Raw genomic sequence first — 20,149 nt, 5'->3', positions numbered from 1 at the left:
GCACACCTCCCACTTTGCACTCATGTGGGCACACCACCCACCCAGTTCTCACACAGGCACACCACTCACTCTGCGCGCGCACACACACACACTGACATCACTCACTCTGCTCACATAGGCACCCCTCTCACCCTGCACTCACAGGCACCTTTCTCACCCTGCACTCACATGGGTAGACCACTACTCACTCACAGAGGCACACCCCTCCTTGTGCACTCACATGGGAACATCCTCTCCGTGCACTCACCAAGGTTTATCTCTCATCATGCATTTACAAGGGCTCAAATATCCCCCTGCATTCTCCTTGGCTCCCATGCATCTTCAAGAGCTCAGCTCTCACCATGCACTCACATAGGCTCACCTCTCACCATGCACTGTCGCACACTCACCTTTCACCATGCACTAACCTAGGTACGCCTCTCACTCTTCCTCCACACAGACTCCTCTCTCACATAGGCATACCACTCACCCTGCATGAACATCAGCTCACGTCTCAACCGGCCCTCACAGAGGCACACCCTGCATTCACAAGGTCTGAAGTGACCCCCCTTTCACACTGCATTCACACGTCTCAGCTGTCACTCTGCACTCACATGGGCTTAAACTTCACTCGGCGCTCAGACAGGTACATCATTCACCCTCCGCTCAGTCACACCTCTCACATTGCATTCCCAGCCACATCTCTCACAGCCTCCACTCACAGACACATCCCCAGCACTTTCACCTGGCACTCGCAGTCACTCCTCTCACACCCTACACTCACAGTCACATCTCTCCAATCGCTCACGTGCACACACATGACTCCACAGACGCTCTTCGGCGGAGGTTTGACTTTCCACGAGGAGTCGAGGCGAGGAGCAGCTGGGTTTGGTTGAAGGAAAGTATACTCTAACAGGATTCATAGCCTGGGATTTCTTCAGACAGCGCCACCTTTGAGACAGCTGGTGCCCCGATAGCTGCTCAGATGAAAGCATTCTTGGGACTGGCACTTTCATTCTCTATCACTCTGCACATTCGGCACATACAGGGCACGAGTAGAGGGTACACGTGGGTGGACAGCGTCTACCCACTATTTTCACAGAGTGGACACCTTCCACCCTGCCAAGATGTTGGGCCCCACTGAAAAATATTCTCAATTCGTCCCGGTGTAATTTGCAAACACCGGGACACATTCAGCAGCGCCCGCATGTTGTTGTCTGCTTTCGATCACAACAACGTGCAGGCGGGGAGGGAGCTTTCTTAGTTCAGACTCCTGCTGGGCCCATAACAAAGGCCGAATTTGAGGGGTCATCAGGCCTCCTTTTGTTGGAGTCTCCTGGCTAGGAGCAGTCAGGAGCCTCACACCTGATGCAAATGAAGCAGATGTGAAACAAAGGCTCACACCTTATGAGCACTTCACACATACTTATGGGAGGCAGCTTTTCACTTTGTTCAGTCGCTGTTTAGGAGATATGCATGCACTGTAAGAATGTCAGATGTGCAGGGCTGGACTGGGAACTAAAACCGACCCAGGCAAAGTGCTCGGCCGCCCCCCCACCCGGGGCTTGGGGGTGCCGCCGAGCTCTTTGTGAGGGCCGGTTTTCGGCCAATTTTGTTACAGGGCTATGCTGCAAAAACGGCCCTGTAACAAAAATGTCCCCCAGGGGCCCAAAACCGGCCCCCACCCGTGCAGCGCACCGGGGGATTGCCTGGTGCCCGCTACAGCCAGTCCGGCCCTGCAGATGTGTTGGTCTTTCCCTGTATTTACACAAAATAAATCTAATTTAGTACCACTGTTTTTTCTTGTAAAGCACTATGGGTAGAGGAAGTTTACGCAGACAAAAGGCAAGTTTGTTTTATGTGCAGTTTTAAAAAGTGTGAATCTTCTGCCTAAATCAGGAGGGTTTCCCTGTGTACTCAAAATGTGTTCCAATGTAATCATGATAGACCTGCTAAACATAAATGTGAGGGCTCAAGATCTGATGTCACTTCTTATGATGCCACTTCCGGTGATGCCACTTGCCACGATGTCACACATAGTGATGTCACGCGCTGTGATGCCACTTGCATTCCGATCAACTAGGTTAGTCCCCCCACTTCTTTTTTAGGACTTGTGCCCTGGGCACACACAAAACAAAGGGCATGTCTGCAAAGAGGGTAAACCGTTTCCTTGGAGGATGACATTACAATGTCTAAGAAACACTGGAGGAAATTGGTGCTTGTGCAGGAAAAGTAGAAAACACCCAAGTGCTGGTCATGCAAACAAACCAAAATGATGCAGTTTAATTGGTCACAGCTTGACTTGCATTTACATTACTCCAACGTAATGAGGGAGTCTACCTTATTAGAGGCACCATGTTCTGCCAGTGAATTTGAATTTCTCATCTAAGTGGCGGGGCGGACGTGCAGAGATAATGTTTAAACTAAGCCCTATGAGGACAACTTTAAAATACTCAGGCCCAGCCGCTGCCAGAGGCCTAACAAAACATGAGAGGCCCGCCCTGCACAATGTGCTGAAGGGGCCCTTCACACTCACATCAGCAGGGGCTAAGGGGGGCCCCCTCTAGCATTGGGTAAGCCTGGGGCCCCCCCGCACTGCGGGGGCCATTGTTACGCCCCTGTGCTCTGGGCACAAGGTGAACAGATCAGAGGGCCTCAGTCAGTGCTACAGCTATTATTCCCAAACGCCTACACCTGGAAAGCCAGTCCACAAATATGTGATCACTGGTTTCAACAGAGCATCTTTATATTTGGAGTGTCTGGTATACCAGTGCTCCTGTGGTGTTAACAGGGCTTTCTGCTTAAATGTGTACAGATTCTGTCACATATAAACAAGGTGCACTATCCTTGCGCCCTGACGGTGCTTTAAATAAATAAACCTACTCAATTTTTCTTCAAAGGTGAGAATTGTACAAACTGATTTTCTGTCATTATTCACAACAGTTCAGTGAACATTGAGATAATTCATAAACCGATAATGTCACATAAATAAATTGCCATAGCCACCACAGATGATCAATGTTCATATGATATCAAATTTATTTTACAATATGATCAAAACTCAAATTCCATGATTCTTGTACAGTGTTGCTGTTCCCAATGCATTTCGGGAGACCCTTCGTCAGGGTAACACTATAAATGCAAATCATACAATATATCAACATAGCAATAAGCTTCTCGATTGTGTTTTAAAAAACAGAATACATTTACAGCTTTTTAGGACGTCCAAAAACAGTGACATATTTTCTTCCAACTTCCATGTCTCTCTGTCAGCCTGTCCAAGTGTCCTAACACAAAATTATGCCCTTCTGCAGAATATGATGAGGGTCCCCTGAATCGTCAATATCTCACAGATATTTATTAACCCTGGCCTTAATGGGGGCCTCCTCACAGGGTGGTTGGTCCTGAACTGGTGGGGCTCCCTGCACCACAGGGGCGTGTGCTTCCCTCTGGCCCAGCCTTGCACTTCAGTCAGTTATTTAAAATAATAATAATAATTTTGTGACAGGCGAGTGTTGTTTTGAAGTTTCCACAAGGTTGGTTAGTAGACTCTCCAAGGCAAACAGGTCAAAAGGCCTGTCATTACGAATCAGCCATCTGCAATCTCTCTCTCAATACAGACCGAAGGAAGAGCAGTAGCTTGCCCAATCCAGCAGAGCCTTATCCCCTGCTGCTGAGCAAAATATAAGTGGGCTTTAGGCTCACTGATGTTGAGGCCGGTGGGGGGAAATGCAGGCATAGCCAGAAAAAAAGGCAGTTAGATGCCACCCCATGGTATACGTAGGCATGTCCTGATAAGCAATGGTGACTAGCAGGGAATGTGGGTGGGCGGGCAGGGGGCCGGGACAACGATGAGGGAGGGGGTGGGTTGAATATTTTTTTTAAACTCACCTTTTCCACTGGCCGCATCTCTCCTCCGCTTCTCTGCTCTTCCTGACTCCAGTCTGAAAGAAGCTGCAGGAAGCACCCAGGTACACAGGCTCCCCTGAGCCAATCACAATGCTGCAATGCAGCGTTGTGATTGGTTTGAGCACCGTGGATCGGTGCTTACATCGGGACAGGGAGCCTGTGGATATTCCCCAACAGGCTGTCTATTACAGCCTGGTGGGGAATATGCAAAGTTCGCATGACTGCTTGGCCGGCAGCCCCACCTGACCCTAACCCAGCCCAGCAGCAAACCAAAAATAAACTGGTAATAATGTTCCGTTATCATAATTGTATTTTTCCCTCTTTCACTGCTCTAAAAGCAGTAGGGCGATGCTCTTCCGCCTCCGCGGAGAAGCCACCACTGCTGATAAGTGAAATATAATTATTTTTGTAAAAACTTTAGAAATGCTTTATCTATGCATGTTATTTAACTTTTAGAGAATCATGTTGCATTAAATGTGGGCTGTTGTTAATTCGGAAAGGCTTGTATAATTAATTACCCCTCCCTCCAGTTTTGGGGTTTAGGAAGCGTTACTAGTAGCTCTTTGAAAAGGGTCTCTGTTCTTTGCCCTTTTCCACCACGCTGCCAAGCAGGATTTCTGAAGAACCGTGTACACTTTGTGTTTTTATCTGTTCTCATCTCATTAAGATATGATTCTTATTGACAAACTTGGTTCTGCCTTCTCTAGACCCAATTTGTCAACTTGGCAGATCTAACTTTCCTGGTCATGATATTAAAACGAGAAGTATTCATATTCACTGAGGTTATAACCTTATTTTTTCAATATGATGCTTCTGAAGATATAACCTGCATCTTTGTAATCTGGGCTAGTGTGAGTTGCATCTCTGAGAATGTTTTAATAATGTTTAGGAACACTATTGTTTTAATTAAGTGAATTCTGAAATACATTTGTTACTGATGCTAATTGTTATATAAAATAATTTTGTGTTTAAAGACATAAGTTGTAAGTAAATGTTAATATTTATGTAACTACCCCGCTACTGGTTGGCAAGTGAAACACCAAAATTCCACTCCTCGATGGCCTGTATTGAATTTACATGGAAGTGGGGATGAGGGGAGAGGGTACTTTTTTTTTTTCCTGCGTGTGCAGTACCTAAAATCAGCCACATTAACCTCCACTAACGCCAGGGTGTATCTTCTGCATAGCGTGTGTAAGCGTGACCTATCATCAGCGATATTGATCAATAGGGTACTAGTTTTCCATCCCAGCACACACCAGTGGTATCCTGTAGCCTGCGGTTAGGTCTTTAACTAAGCAAATTTAATTCCTAGCGGCAGATAGAACTTGTCATTGCAGTTAGATTGTCTTCTGTTCTTCTTTCTTTTAGTTTAGATATCAACAAAATGTGTGATGTCGAAGCTGTTACATCTCTAATCAGAGGACACATTGCTGAGTCTAAATTATTACAACAACGCGAACATGAACTTGTCTTCACTCTGCCTTTCAAAGACATGGACAAGTTTTCAGGTATTTTTGGTGATGTAAAATAATGAATTGGATTTTCTTTGACCTCCATCCCCACCCCTCCTCCCTACTTGACTACACTTCTGTGTAGGACTGTGTAGGAGTTGAACACCTTTTAGTTCTCTGCCAGTTCCACGTGTTAATGTTAACTTAAGATTGACTAAAATGCTGCACAGCAACAGTGATCATAACTAGCTAGCCACTACTGGAGTCAAACAATGCTTTCGGTGGTATCTGCAACCAAATGGATGAAACTTTTTTTAGTGGCCGTGTCTAAAGTCTATTGCATGATCCTTGCTTGATTTTGACAAAGCTTTAGATTTTGGTTAATAAGGCTGAGCCAAAATTGAGATCTCAGAATTACCCGATTGCATTTTAACACTTTCTTACAACACTGTTCAACACATGCAGGAAACTTAAAACATCTTCGAGTCACTCCTTGATCACATCCTCTTTTGTTGCACTGATCATATTACATTTTCAGTTTAATGACCTCGACCCAGGACTTGACAATTAATTTACATTAACGTATCCCAGTTAACCTTTATGTGGAAAAGTGTGTGTATACGCTACGCTTTTATACATACATCTAATGTGTTAGCCCTTGCAAAATGTAGCAGATAACGTCAAATTTTAGCAATAACAAGCATTACTATGATATCAACTGGCGTCTGTGTTTAGATAAACAGACCACATTGCATTCTTTCCGGTTTCACCACAGACCAGATCTTTGTCAATAGAACTATATATACAAGGTTGTATGAATTGAGTTTTTCACTCTTGGTCTATAGCCTCCTCCTACAGTGACTTTGTAATAACCCTTTTCTGTCCCTTGTGCTCATCCAGGAAGTTATTTGTTTGTTGGATGCTTGAGGCCTTGGGTGTACTAGAGTAGTGGCTTTTAGTTCCATTTTTTTGTTTTCATTTTGTCTAGAAGCATGTGAATTCTAAGCAGTGTTTATCATTTCTTCAGTTAATGTTAGAAAATATCATTGCCTTCTAGTGGCACTCCCCTAGTAAAAAGTGTCTTTCCATTCTCAATATGTTCAGTCATGAAACCCCCATCCCATAAACCCCCCTAGCCTTCATGCCATGCAGACCTTATGAAATTGGGATTTCTCCATTGCAAGTTGCAGCAACCCAGTTCAGCATCGTAGGTTGTGTTATAATGTTGTTAATACATTTATTATTGTACTCTGCTAGCGGTAATACCTATTGATTTCTATTAGAAGTTATTGCTTTCAGTGTCCAGCACTTACTTCATCTGTCTAAGTGTTCTGTGTGTAATACTAAACCCCAGTGGCTCAACACGGTACACAGTGAGCTTTGAGAGTTCATAAAACATGTGATCAACTAGCTGCCCACAATTCGTCCTTCAGCACCCATTAGAATATTTATGTCTTTATAGAGTTTTAACACTGGACTCGCACCACATATGCTCTTTTAGCAGTTACTTATTCTTGGTCCTGTTGTTCCCCTTGACAGTAGACTTGCTCCGTCACTGATGCTCTTTAGCAAATGTCTGGGGAAAAAACATTTTCACTATCATCCTACTGTCTTAGACTATATCCCTTCATCTTGTTTCTCACCACACTGTGATGCTGTTTCTCGTTTATTTTCACCCATGTATTTTTTTGAGTTATCATTGTATAGGTGTCTGCTAGGTTTGTCTGTTCTTACATGTTGGCTTTGTATCCTGTTTCTATGTAGAATGTTCAACCACCTTTTAGGGATAGTTTTCCTCTTTATAAATACAGCCAATTAAATAAAATAAAATAATTGGCACTTTTGCTTCCAAACCCAATGATTTATCAACTACACCTTGTTTTCCATAAACACTCCCAAGAGTTGTTGCATACTATGGGTAAGGAATACTGTGGTAAACAAATACCTTTTGTAAAATTATCAAAAATGTGTTTTTCAGGGCTATTTTCAGATCTGGATGGCCACAGGGACCTTGGAGTCATTAGTTACGGAGTCTCAATGACCACCTTGGAGGATGTCTTCCTGAAGTTGGAAGTTGAGGCAGAAATTGATCAAGCAGGTAATAAATACTCATATTTCCTTCATCGAGAAGACATAACAGTAATCTCTAATTGCGGCAATAAAAGATGTCCTCCTTATTGTGTAAGTTTGCAAAACTGGTACAAACCTCATGACCAAGTTGCAGTCAATTGGAAGATGGAATTCCAACTAGTTTGCCGAAATGAACAGTAGTTGCTGTCAACATCATATGTTCTTTCTGGTCTTATGTTCGATGACGCAGTTAATTAAAAGAAAATAAGTTCTGCAGTTTTATTATACAGGTATGTCGAAGGAATTATTGTCTGCAAACCGAAAAGGATACACTAGAACCATAATTTTAATGCAGCTCAGTTTTTTTTGTTTTCATCTCATTTTTCTGTCTTTTTACACCGGATCCCAACTTTTTGTACTTTTCCCTCTCTCAGACCTATGTTCTCCCTTTCCCACCTTTACATTTGCCCACCATTTCCCCTTCCACTACTTCTGCTGTCTTCCGCTTTTCTGCCTAAATCCAATAAAAAGAAAGAGGACAAAAAGACTTATCCTCAGACAGTGGCTGAATCAATGGCTGTAGACCGGTAGCATCATCAGGACACACCCGTGAATAACTCTGAGCAATCTACACACAGTGACGACCACCTGCTTGCCTCATACATTTCCTACATATACCTCGAGCATGTATCCGACACACCATTTCATAAACTCTGATGCCCACATTCACATCTAAAATGACATATCAATCGCCACAAGGGAAGCATAATGCAAACTGATTACAAGGTAGTAACCATGCTAAGACACAACACTCTTTATACTCCAGATAAGGGAGCTCGATCTGCAGGCACAATTCCCATGCTTATACTATTTATGACAAAGAAGACCAAGAACACGCTGAAAGCTGAAGCTCCTCATGAAGTTCAATGCACAGTAGCCTTGCCAAAAGTTCCTAACAAGAAAATAAAAAACCTTCTCAATCACATTGATCCAGAACACATTCTGACTTCTTCTTATTCACCACACAGTACCAGAAATTGCCTGCCAATCCAGCAAATGGCCCTGAATCATAAACAGGTGTGACAAATAGTAACACTTCACTGTGGGCCCACTCTTAACAGCGCCTGGGCACTAGACCGCTTTGCCACCAGGCCTCCCTTCAGCACATACCATTGTGCTTGTCAATAATCAAAAACGTGTTACCAGACCCACCTTAATAATACTCAACATGCAACAGCCAAATATAATTATCACTCAGAATTGATCTCGGACTTCTGTATGATTCCTGGCAATGCCTCTTTTCCCCCAAATTTTTAAGAACATTTGGATTGACCAGTCCCAAGTCAATCTAGTGTCCCAGTTTGGGTAAGGAGAGTATGGTATCTTCAGCATGAGCATGTATCCAGACTGATCAGTCTGCCCCTCCGAGAGGATCTGCTGTTGCAGCAACGGGCAGGGTCCTGCACCCGGGCCTTCACAATCTGCACCTTCATGCTTGGAGCTTGAGCAGCAACAGCTGAACACCTTCGACCTATACGTCTGTGATTGGGACATATTTGTGGCTTGGTGCAGCACAAGGTAAATTGACTCCCTCCATGCAAAGTTAGCTGACGTTTTGTTGTCTGGTTTGTCTCTCGCCCAACAAGGCTTTGTTCTGTGCACAGTTAAAGAGTATCTTTCAACTTGTTTGCAGTTGCCAATCAGCCCTCATTATTTAAATCACCTGTTGTGATGCCTTTTTTGAAAGGACTGACATATCTGCTTACTCCATCTCTCATTGTAATGCCACAAGGAGACCATAACTTGGTTCTTACATATTTGATGTGTACTCCTTTTGAGCCTCCTCATGGCTGTCCCTTGTGACTTCTCACCCCCTAAATGGTGTTCCTCGTTGCTATAACATCGGCACAAAGTATTAAGTGAAATTCAAGCTCTCTGTATCAACCCACCATATGCCACCTTCTTCCAAGACAAACTGGATCTGCGGACGCAAGCTTCTATCTTATCAAAAGTTGTGATGCCGTTCCACTTCAGTCAAAATATCACCTTAATGGCATTCTTTGCTCGGCCTCACCCCTCTAAGGAGGAGTAGAGACTCTATTGATTGGACCCTAAAAGCGCACTGAGCTTTTGCAGTGATTGTACCTACTCTTTGTGGGGTTCACTCAAGCGATCAAAGGCATGGTCATGCAGAAGAGGACCTTCTTCTGTTGGCTCATGCTCTGCATTAAGACATGCGTGTGTTGCCCAGAAAGCAGCCTCTAGAAGGGCTGCGTGCAGACTCAAAAGCTTCTACTACTGCCCTGGTCATCTGCCATGGAGCTATGTCGACATCCCTCCATATGTTCATGAACCATTACTGGCTGGATAGCCAGGTTCAGTGAGAGGGGCATGTTGCTTGCTCAGTTCTACAGGACTTTTTGGTTTGAGTACATCCACAGATCTCTCTCTGAATAGCTGAATAGCTTTGGTATCTATTCAAAAGATGAGAAATCTGCGGTTATAAGTCTATCAGAAGAACAAGTTGCTTACCTTCAGTAATGCTGTTTCTGGTAGAGACTATCTAACAGTAGATTCCTCACCTACTGTTCCATTCTTTCCATTCTTTTTTGGGACTCCATCCATTAATAAGATCCCAAGCTGGAAATCTGCACACTGGTCGAATCCAATTTGCTGTTGGGGCCCTGCTCCTGGGAGTGTGGACTGCCTCAAAAGCAACTGACATACGCGCACGTCCGTCTAAAGTGCAGTAATGCCTTATTATGCAGCAGCACTTTATAGCACTTAAATAAATGCATTGTTAAATGGATGGTGGTTAGCTGTTATTGTCCTTACATATTCCCATAAACCTGAAAATAATGATTGATAAATGTACTGCGCTGCAGTCCCATTCATTATATTTGTGTTCTTGTTTCGAACAGATTACAGTGTTTTTAATCAGCAGCACACAGAGGAAGATATGGACAGGAAGTCACTTGGGGAAATGGAGCAGAGTCTTCTTTTGCTGTCTGAGAGCAAGGCCAATACTGTGAGCAGCCCAGCACTCTGGAGACAACAGGCAGCATCCGTAGCCCGTTTTCACTTCCTCAATTTAAAGCGGGAAAGTAAATCTGTTAGAGTCGTGTAAGTACCTGCGTGTTTTTTCACACATCCAAAGTATTTTATGAAACTGAATATGCCAGAGGATATGTAAAGTCCTTCTAAGGACATGATGCTTTAAAGGTTGTAGCAATGACTGGCATTTATGAAAAGCGTTGATGTGACTTTGCTGGTGTATTTGGTGTTATACCATTCAACACAGTTTACCAAATCCATTTTAAAGGTGTTATTAAATTTACGCCTTTATCAAAAAGAGGAGGGCCAGGAGGATAACAATAGATAACTATTGATTTATTTCTGTAGTACACACCCAAACTGATTTGTTGCCTAATGCTTTCAAATAATTGATATTGCTTGCAATTGTTAGATTAGATTAGGCAGTTTGAATGCCGAGCTGTTGGGACAGTCTTGTTATGCGCTGTGATTGAGCTTGAAATGGTTGAAACAATCCAACCCAGGGATGTTTAGTTTTATGTGTATTTTAGGAGCTTCCCCCCCCCCCCCCCCCCAATGTTGTGCATTTGTTAGTTTGCTTGTTAAGACCTTAGACCATGTAATCAATACTAATTTGCAATAGTTAATGCATTTAAGTTAATTATGTTTATTCTCCAGTATTATATCTTTTATAGATTCACATTCTTGAATCTTCCCCGTCGTCATGGTGGGAGTCCTTCTATGACAGCAGGGAAAATTCAAGCATGTGAATCTATAAAAGATGTTAACACTGGACAACCACAGTGTATAGATCGGTAACTTATTTTTTATCATGCAACAATCTGTGTGACAGTTTTTGTACATTCGGATAGTATTGTTCTAGCTCACATACACTTTTATATATTTAGATGGTTGAGCCAAAGGAAAAAGCATAGTGGCTTTAGGCATTAATATGAATGTGTACATGAATAATAACACTATATTTGAGGCATATGAGCTGTAGATCGTACACTTGTGCATAGACCGCCATCTGGTGTTGGGCTCAGATGTTTGCCCTTTGTTTTTGTCTTGGAAGAAGTCTTTGTAGTCACGGGGTAGGTGACTCCTCCTTAGGACGATAGTGCGCATGGGCATCGACTCTATCTCCAGATTATTTTTTTCCTCCATTGGGTTCGGATGTGATTTGCTGCGCTCCGGTGTCGTTTTCGAACCCCCTTCGACGCGCAATCTTTCTCCACTCGACGGCATAGTCTTGATCGCGTTTCCTTTTTGGCGCGTATCTTCAACACATCAAAAATCTCTACCTTGATCTTCGATGCAGGCCGTTGGGCCTATCCGCTGTGACCGCGCCAGCAGTCAGTGGAAAGGACTCCTTTCAAAAAATGCCCCGGGTGTGGTGCTACGTTCCCACATACAGACTTACATGAGGTTTGTAACCTCTGCCTCTCCCCGAAGCACGGAGACAAGAACTGCGAGGCCTGTTCATCTTTCAGGTCGAAGAAAACCATCCGTGATCGTTGGGCTCGACGTCACAAAATGTTTAGCGGAAGCAGCTCGTTTCCATACATCTTCGGAGCAGGACCCAATCTCCAACCGGAACAACAAGATGATAGAGAGATCTCCGTCTCCGAAGCAGACGACTCCGACGTCGAAGACCAGGCAGTCACCCCGGATCAGTGGTCCGTGAGTAAAAAAACCCTTTTCCCAACCAAACCCAAACCTAAGGCTCCGGTAACAACTTCGCCCTCAGGCTCAGGTCGACACCGGCAACACACTTCATACGCCCCCCCCCCCCCCCTCGGGCCCTGCGATGAAACAAAAATAAAAGCCTTACAGCTCGGGATCCAGCCTACCCCATTCCGGTGCTGAAAAATCACCTTTGGCACTGAAATCTAAAACCAAGGCGGTTCCACGCCCTTCTTCGTCGGCACCCAAAACAACCTTGATGCTGAAACCCTCGGCGTCGAAAGAAACAAAGCAAAGACAAGCATCCGGAACCAAAAATACCTTCGGAACTGAAAAAGTCTTCGGAGCCGAACAAACTTTTGGAGCCGAAAAAACTCTTGGAGCCCCAAACTCCTATATCAAAAGCTAAGGAGTCAAAGACCTCACAGAAAGCTTCAGAGACACGGGCTAAACAACATTCTGACCCTAAGTCTTCGGCACCGACAAAGGACATTGTACCCGCGCAACAGCTTCCAACACAATTTTCGGATCCAAAACAAAAGACTTTATATATTGACCCAGAGACTGGCAAAGTTGTCGCCAAGCCTCCTAAAAAGAGAAAATTGAACACTTCAGAAGACCCTGAAATACCCTTGAAACGAAAGGAGATGGGCACTAACACTACTCCTCTCTCTCCTCCTCCAGTTGATCCAAATCTGTTAATTTCTCCAGCACACTCCCCACAGCATACATTTTCACCTCAACCACAAAATGATGAAGATAATTATAAGTATCTCTGTGGGGATGGAGATCTAGATAAAGATGATGATGCACATACCATCCCACACAATCCAGACCCTTGGGATGATTACAACACAGATCCTGACCCACACAATGACCCGGACCTTTATCCCTCTAGGCCATCACCACCAGATGACAATATTGGGTTTGCGCAAATCATTAACAGAGCTGCTCAGTACCAAGGGGTGCAGCTATACTCTGACCCTTTAGAAGAAGATTTTTTACTGGAAACATTTACACCCACACAAAAATCCACACATGCCCTGCCAATGTTAAAAGGCATGTTAAAACATGCACCAGAAGTTTTTAAGGACCCCGTCAGAGCCAGATTCTTTAACACGAGGGTAGACAAAAAATATAAGGCAGCTCCCAATGACCCAGTATACATTAAAGGTGAGGTCCCTCTGGATTCTCTTGTAGTGTCTAATGCACGCAAGAGAGCAAATTCACAGAGCACAGGCAACACCCCTCCTCCTGATAAGGAATCCAAACTCATAGACGCATCTGGAAAACGTATTGCATCAGAGGCTGCAAATGTTATGTTAATATCATTTATAACGCGCGCGGCTACTCAAGAGTGTCCCGACGCGGAAGCCAAATGATGAAGGGAAGGAGCTGGACAGAGCAACACATTAGGCAAACAGCCAAGTTTTTAACAATTTCCTGAACAACCTTGGGTTAGTAGTGTTCCGTAGTGTGTAGGTGTTGCGGGAGGGAATGAGGCTCAGAGGCAGGAGGGCGATTTAGTGACGATTTATTCGCTCTCTGTACACTTTTTCTCTGTTTTGCGGGACGATAATATGGTAGAGACGTCTCTTCCTCGAGGTCTTGGGCCGGGTGGTGGATCTCAGGCGTCCTCCCTCTCCTGGTCCTCTCCAGGGTGCCTTGATCTCCAGGACAGGGCGGCTCTCCGGTCCAATTGACGAGGGTGGGGTGCAAGAGGGACAGAAGGGAGATGTGGGTCAGATGAGTTCTCACAGATAAACACGTGAAAAAGGGTCCAGGGAGTGGAGGAAATACACCGTGCTCAGTACTCTCAACCTGCGTGACGAGTGTGGTGCGGAAAGGGTACGGTGAGGGGTACGGCTCCTATGATCTATGCAAACGCTGGCGTCCCGCCCAACCCGCTATGCGAGCCCGTACCTGCTGGTGCCACGCTTCTCCCATGGAAACGTGGCGGGGCGAGTCGCGGGGTTGTTGGCCTCCTGGCTCTGCTACCGGCAACTCTGGTAGGTCTCTGGGGCACTCGTCCTCCGTCTCTACCTCCGTGTTCTCCAACCGACTCTCTCCTTCCTCTCTCCGCTCTTCGCTGGTGTTCGCACACACCTCTCCTGTGCTGCTTCCGGGATTTGTCCGTGTCCTCTCCGCGACGTCACCACTGGGGGCGTGGTCGGCAGCGAGTTCTTCCCAATTAAAGAAGCAGTCCTCTTCTGTTTCGTCCGGGCTTCTGAAGGCTGCCTGTCTGTCCCGGAGGTCGGGGTGCTGAAGGTAAAGAGGGGACATGTAGTAGGACATACATACAGTGCTTACAGGGTTGATGTCATATCGATCGGGGTCGGGCTCGTTGTCACACACCTCCCCCCCTGGATTCTCCCGATCGGGGAGAGGATGTCTCGAGAGAAAGTCCGCACTACCGTTCTCAACCCCCTTTCGGTGTAGGACGGTAAATGAAAAGGGTTGGAGGGACAGAAACCAGCGTAGGACTCTGGGGTTGTTTGACATGTTCCGGCTCATCCACTGTAATGGGGCATGGTCCGTGTATAGGGTGAATGGGTGGCCCTCCAGGTAATATCTTAACTTGTCCACGGCCCATTTGATGGCTAAACACTCCTTCTCTATCGTGGGGTATCTCACTTCCCTAGGGAACAGTTTCCTACTTATATACAGTATGGGGTGCTCGATCCCTTCGTCTGTCTTTTGTGATAACACTGCCTCCACCCCATAGTCAGAAGCGTCAGTATGGAGTATAAACGGCCTATTGTAGTCAGGTGATGCCAAGACAGGGTTCGTGGTGATGATTCTTTTCAGGGTGTTAAATGCTGTCCACATTGATGGTGACGGAGACTGAAAAGACTGGGGAGGGTGCTGACCTTTTAGGGTGTCTGTTAAAGGTGCGGCTATTTCGGAAAAGGAGGGGATGAACCGTCTATAGTAGCCTATTAGCCCGAGGAAGGCCCTCATGTCCTTTCCATTGGAGGGAAAAGGGGTGTCGGAAATGGCTCGTACCTTCTCGATCTGGGGTTCAATGATTCCGTGGCCCAGGACGTAACCCAAGTATTTCACCTTCTGGTAGCCCACTCTCGATTTTTTTAAATTAATGTGTAATCCCGCTCTCTGAAGGGCTTGAAGGACCAAGGATAGGTGTATGAGGTGTTCCTCACAGCTGGTACTGAAGATTATGATGTCCTCGAGGTACGCCGAGGTGAAGTTGGTGTATTCTCGAAGGGTTTCGTTCATTAATCGTTGGAAGGTTGCGGGGGCTCCGTGTAGGCCGAAGGGCAGTACATTGAACTCGAACAACCCCTCAGGGGTGGCAAACGCCGTTTTTTTGCGGTCTTCTTCCCTCAACGGCACCTGCCAGTAGCCCTTTGTCAGGTTCAGGGTGCTAATGTATTTGGCTTCTCCCAATTGCTCGATGAGTTCGTCCACTCGAGGGATGGGGTAGGCATCAAATGACGACAGTTGGTTTAAGGCCCGGAAGTCCATACAAAACCTCGTACTGCCGTCGGGTTTTGGTACCATCACTATCGGTGATGACCATTCACTGCGAGAGGGCCTTATGATTCCCAGTCGTAACATTTCCCGGACCTCCCTCTGTATAGCTGGGCGTCTGGCGGCTGGAATTCGGTACGGCCGCTTCTTCACTATGGCTCCGGGAGGCGTGTCGATGCGGTGTTCTATAGCCGAGGTTTTTCCTGGTACATCCGAAAACAAATGGTCAAAGGTACTCAGGGTCTCATGTAAGGCCTTCTTCTGTTGTAGGGTAAGCTCGTCGCTTATGTTGAGGTTGTGTAGACTCCGTGGGACCGAGCGGCGACCTCGCGAAGTGTACATCTTTGGGAGGAGGGTCGATCCATTTTTTTAGTAAATTTATATGGTACACCTGGGTTTTCTTAGGGGATATCTGCAATCGGTAACTGGTTTTCCCAATGGTGGCCATGACTTTATATGGTCCCATCCAATCTGTTTGGAATCATCGGGTGGTCGATGGTAACAATACCAAGGCCCAGTCGTTGACCATCAGTTTCCTCCATTTCTTGCCTTTGTCGTAATGGGTTTTCTGTCGCGTTTGGCTTTGGGTTAGATGGACATAGGCCAGTTCTCGCAGCTTTCCCAGCTTGGTTTTCAGGTCTTGGGTGTATTCCAAGACTCCATGGTTCTCCCCTGTATCTTTTTCCCAGGCCTCTTTGGTCATCTCAAGTAGTGTACGGGGTTGTCGCCCGTAGAGCATCTCAAAAGCAGAGCATCCCAGGCTGCTTTGTGTTTGCCCCCGTATGACGTACAACGCCAAAGGGAGGATACCGTCCCAGTCTCTCCCGCTTACTGCAAGCATCTTCTTCAACACGGTCTTGAGGGTCCCGTTATAGCGGTTGACTAGGCCGTCCGTTTGTGGGTGGTATACAGATGTTCGTATTTGACGGAGATCCACTAGCTGACAAACTTCCTTCATTAGGCGAGACATAAACGGGGAGCCCTGGTCTGTTAGGATTTCCTTCGGGAAACCAGCGCGGGAGAACAGTTCGATCATTTTGTCGGCGATTACTCGGGTGGTGGGGTTGCGTAAGGGAAAGGCTTCTGGAAAGCGGGTAGCATAATCCACTATGACCAATGCGTATTGGTTTCCCCTTTTGGTTTTTGGTAATGGTCCTATTAAATCCATGCCGACCCTCTCAAAGGGGGTCCCTATAATGGGTAGTGGTTGTAACGGCACGGAAGGGGGTCTATGGATGTTCTTTTTCTGGCAGATCTCACAGGCGGAACAATGCAGTTTGATGTCTTTGTATATGCCAGGCCAATAGAAGTGTCTAAGGACATTCTGGGTCGTTTTCTCACTCCCTATATGGCCTGCCAGGAGATGAGAATGTGAAAAAAACATTATCTGATCCCTAAAGGGGGTGGGCACCAACAGCTGTAGGGTTTCGTCCTTACTCCCTTGTCTGTACAACAATCCCTCCTTGCATGTGAAGCGGGGGTATGTGGGGTTGGGTTAACCTTGAGTTTGGTGTGCTTGTTCCCAGGCATTAAAGAGGGAACGATTGTTTGCTTGTGCGAACCTAAAGTTTTTGTCCCCCTCCCACGGTTCAGGTGTAATATAGGCGGGGTGAGCTTGCCCCCTGTGTATAGAGCTGGGGTTAAGTGAGGAAGGCATGGAGGTGGAGCGAATAAAAAGATCCAGAAACTCCGTATTGTCGGTCCCAATGATTAACTCCTCGGGTAAAGTTTCTAAGACCCCTAGTCTCACTTTATGCTGGGCCCCTCCAGGGATCTCGAGCCTTAGTATCGCTATTGGATATGGTTTTGTATCCCCATGTACACACTTAATATTTACTATGGAGTGGGGCACCACCTGACTGGTCTCTACGAATCTCCCTTGAATCACTGACTGCCGGCAACCCGAATCTAGGAGAGCCCGGACCAACACCCCATTCACCCTTACACTTGCGTAGAAGGAGCCCCCTAGTTCTGCTGTGTACATGACGGATTTGGGGACATATCCCACGTCCATGGGTTCTTCCGGTGACCGGCGGTGGGGGCATAAGCGAGCGATGTGTCCCCAGGTCCCACATTCGAAACACTGGGGTCCTTTGCTAGGAAAGGCCTCCTGTCGGGAGGGTTCTGGCGGGAGATTGTCTCCGATCGGTCGCGGTTTCCTTTCCACTTTTAGCGGATTTTGGCGAGACGTTCTCTCGGTCTCCCACGGAACGTTGCGTGGCTGCGCTTGAGCGTAGGACGTGGCCATTTCGACGGCTTGGGCAATGGTCAATTGTGGTTGCTGCCGAAGCCACTTTTGGGTATTGAAGGGCAGGGCTTCTAGATACTGCTCTAGGTACACCTTGTCCATGATCTCCTCCTTGGTGCTGGAGGCCGGTGTCAACCACTTGTCGGCAGCCATTTTCAGGCGGAAAAATAGGGTCTTGGGGTTCTCGCCTGGTCTTCCTCTTTCCTTCCGAAAGCGTAATCTGTACGCCTCCGCGCCTAGCCTGAGATGGTCCAGAATGATGGCCTTGATGGTGACATATGGGATGTTGCCGGTGGCGTTGGCGACCTGATAGGCCGCCTGGGCCTCGCTGGTGAGCAGGGGTGTGAGAAAAAATGGCCACTTCTCTACAGGCCACCCACACGCTAGGGCAGCTCTTTCAAAATTAAGGAGGAAAGCATCGGGATCCTCCCCAGACACGTATTTTTGCAGTGAAATCCCCGACGGCCCCGGGGTGACCGATCGGGGGCTGGGTCCTGGTACAGGATCCGGTATCATGGTTTGCATTCCGTCCAGCTGTGCCGCTATAGTGGATTTAAATGTTTCTCTGTCGGCTTCCGCGGACTTTAGCTGTTGTTCCACCATCCAGCCTAACTGTTCCTGGCCCTTTATAATGTGCTGCAGTACTTCGTCCATCTTTTCCATACAGATGACGGTGGTTATGCCCGCATTCTCCACCACTTGTTGCGGGAGGTAATGAGGCTCAGAGGCAGGAGGGTGTTTTAGTGACGATTTATTCGTTCTCTGTACACTTTTTCTCTGTTTTGCGGGACGATAATATGGTAGAGACGTCTCTTCCTCGAGGTCTTGGGCCGGGTGGTGGATCTCAGGCGTCCTCCCTCTCCTGGTCCTCTCCAGGGTGCCTTGGTCTCCAGGACAGGGCGGCTCTCCGGTCCAATTGACGAGGGTGGGGTGCAAGAGGGACAGAAGGGAGATGTGGGTCAGATGAGTGCTCACAGATAAACACGTGAAAAAGGGGCCAGGGAGTGGAGGAAATACACTGTGCTCAGTACTCTCAACCTCAAGTGTGGTGCGGAAAGGGTACGGTGAGGGGTACGGCTCCTATGATCTATGCAAACGCTGGCGTCCCGCCCAACCCGCTATGCGAGCCCGTACCTGCTGGTGCCACGCTTCTCCCATGGAAACGTCGCGGGGCGAGTCGCGGGGTCGTTGGCCTCCTGGCTCTGCTACCGGCAACTCTGGTAGGTCTCTGGGGCACTCGTCCTCCGTCTCTTCCTCCATGTTCTCCAACCGACTCTCTCCGCTCTTCGCTGGTGTTCACACACACCTCTCCTGTGCTGCTTCCGGGATTTGTCCGTGTCCTCTCTGCGACGTCACCACTGGGGGCGTGGTCGGCAGCGAGTTCTTCCCAATTAAAGAAGCAGTACTCTTCTGTTTCGTCCGGGCTTCTGAAGGCTGCCTGTCTGTCCCGGAGGTCGGGGTGCTGAAGGTAAAGAGGGGACATGTAGTAGGACATACATACAGTGCTTACAGGGTTGATGTCATATCGATCGGGGTCGGGCTCGTTGTCACAGTAGGGCAGAGAGTTCCAGGCTTGAGCCACATTGAAAGAGAGAGAGCTACCCCCCATTCGTACCAGACGGAACCGAGGGATCACTGCCAGCCTCTGAGAGACTGAACGCAACAGCCTTTGTGGCACATAGAAGGTGAAGCGATTCCTCGAATACAGAGGACCCAAGCCATGGAGGGCTGCATGGGCCAGAGTGAGGGCTTTGAATTTGACCCGTTGGGCCACGGGAAGCCAGTGTAGGTCCAGCAAATATTGCTTCACACTAGTTCTTCCGGAGATGTTTAGCAGAGCAACGGCTGCCGCATTTTATACAACTTGCTGCTTCCTCAGCTGGAAGTCTGGCAGACCTATATACAGTGCGTTGGCATAGTCTAGGCTTGAAAGAAACAGTGCCCGCGTGACCATTTCTTTGGCTGCCCTGGGTAGCAAGGGCAGAAACTTCCTGAGAATCTTTAGTGTACCAAAACACTGTCCGGCCAGTTTCTTTATTTGTGTGGAGAACCTAAGGTCCTCATCAAACCAAACACCTAGGTTTTTGACAGGCTGACCCACAGAGCTAGGTAGAGGGCAGTTCATCGGCCAGAGGGCTTCCCTAAACTGCAGAGGAAAAGACCCATACAGAAGAACTTCTGACTTCTCTTCATTACACTTCAGCTGGCCAACACCAGCCATTCAAAAACTGCTGTTAGACAGGCTTTGTCCTGGACAGGAGATACATCTGCCTCCCTCTAA

General features: G+C 46.9%; 1 protein-coding gene across 1 annotated transcript in view; it reads left to right on the top strand.

Annotated features, from left to right (window-relative positions):
* Positions 1 to 20,149, top strand: part of LOC146810320 (cholesterol transporter ABCA5-like) — a 1,540,893-nt gene that overhangs the window by 787,643 nt on the left and 733,101 nt on the right. The window contains exons 17-19 of the mRNA XM_085617316.1: positions 5,257 to 5,396; positions 7,318 to 7,437; positions 10,331 to 10,532. Of these exons, the coding sequence (XP_085473442.1) occupies positions 5,257 to 5,396; positions 7,318 to 7,437; positions 10,331 to 10,532 (462 nt within the window). The remainder of the gene's footprint in view (positions 1 to 5,256; positions 5,397 to 7,317; positions 7,438 to 10,330; positions 10,533 to 20,149) is intronic.

This window comes from Triturus cristatus, chromosome 7 (genome assembly GCF_964204655.1).
Source record: "Triturus cristatus chromosome 7, aTriCri1.1, whole genome shotgun sequence".
In the NCBI taxonomy this organism is placed as follows: domain Eukaryota; kingdom Metazoa; phylum Chordata; class Amphibia; order Caudata; family Salamandridae; genus Triturus; species Triturus cristatus.
Note: the sequence above shows the minus strand (reverse complement) of the source record. Positions and strands in the feature narration are given on the sequence as shown.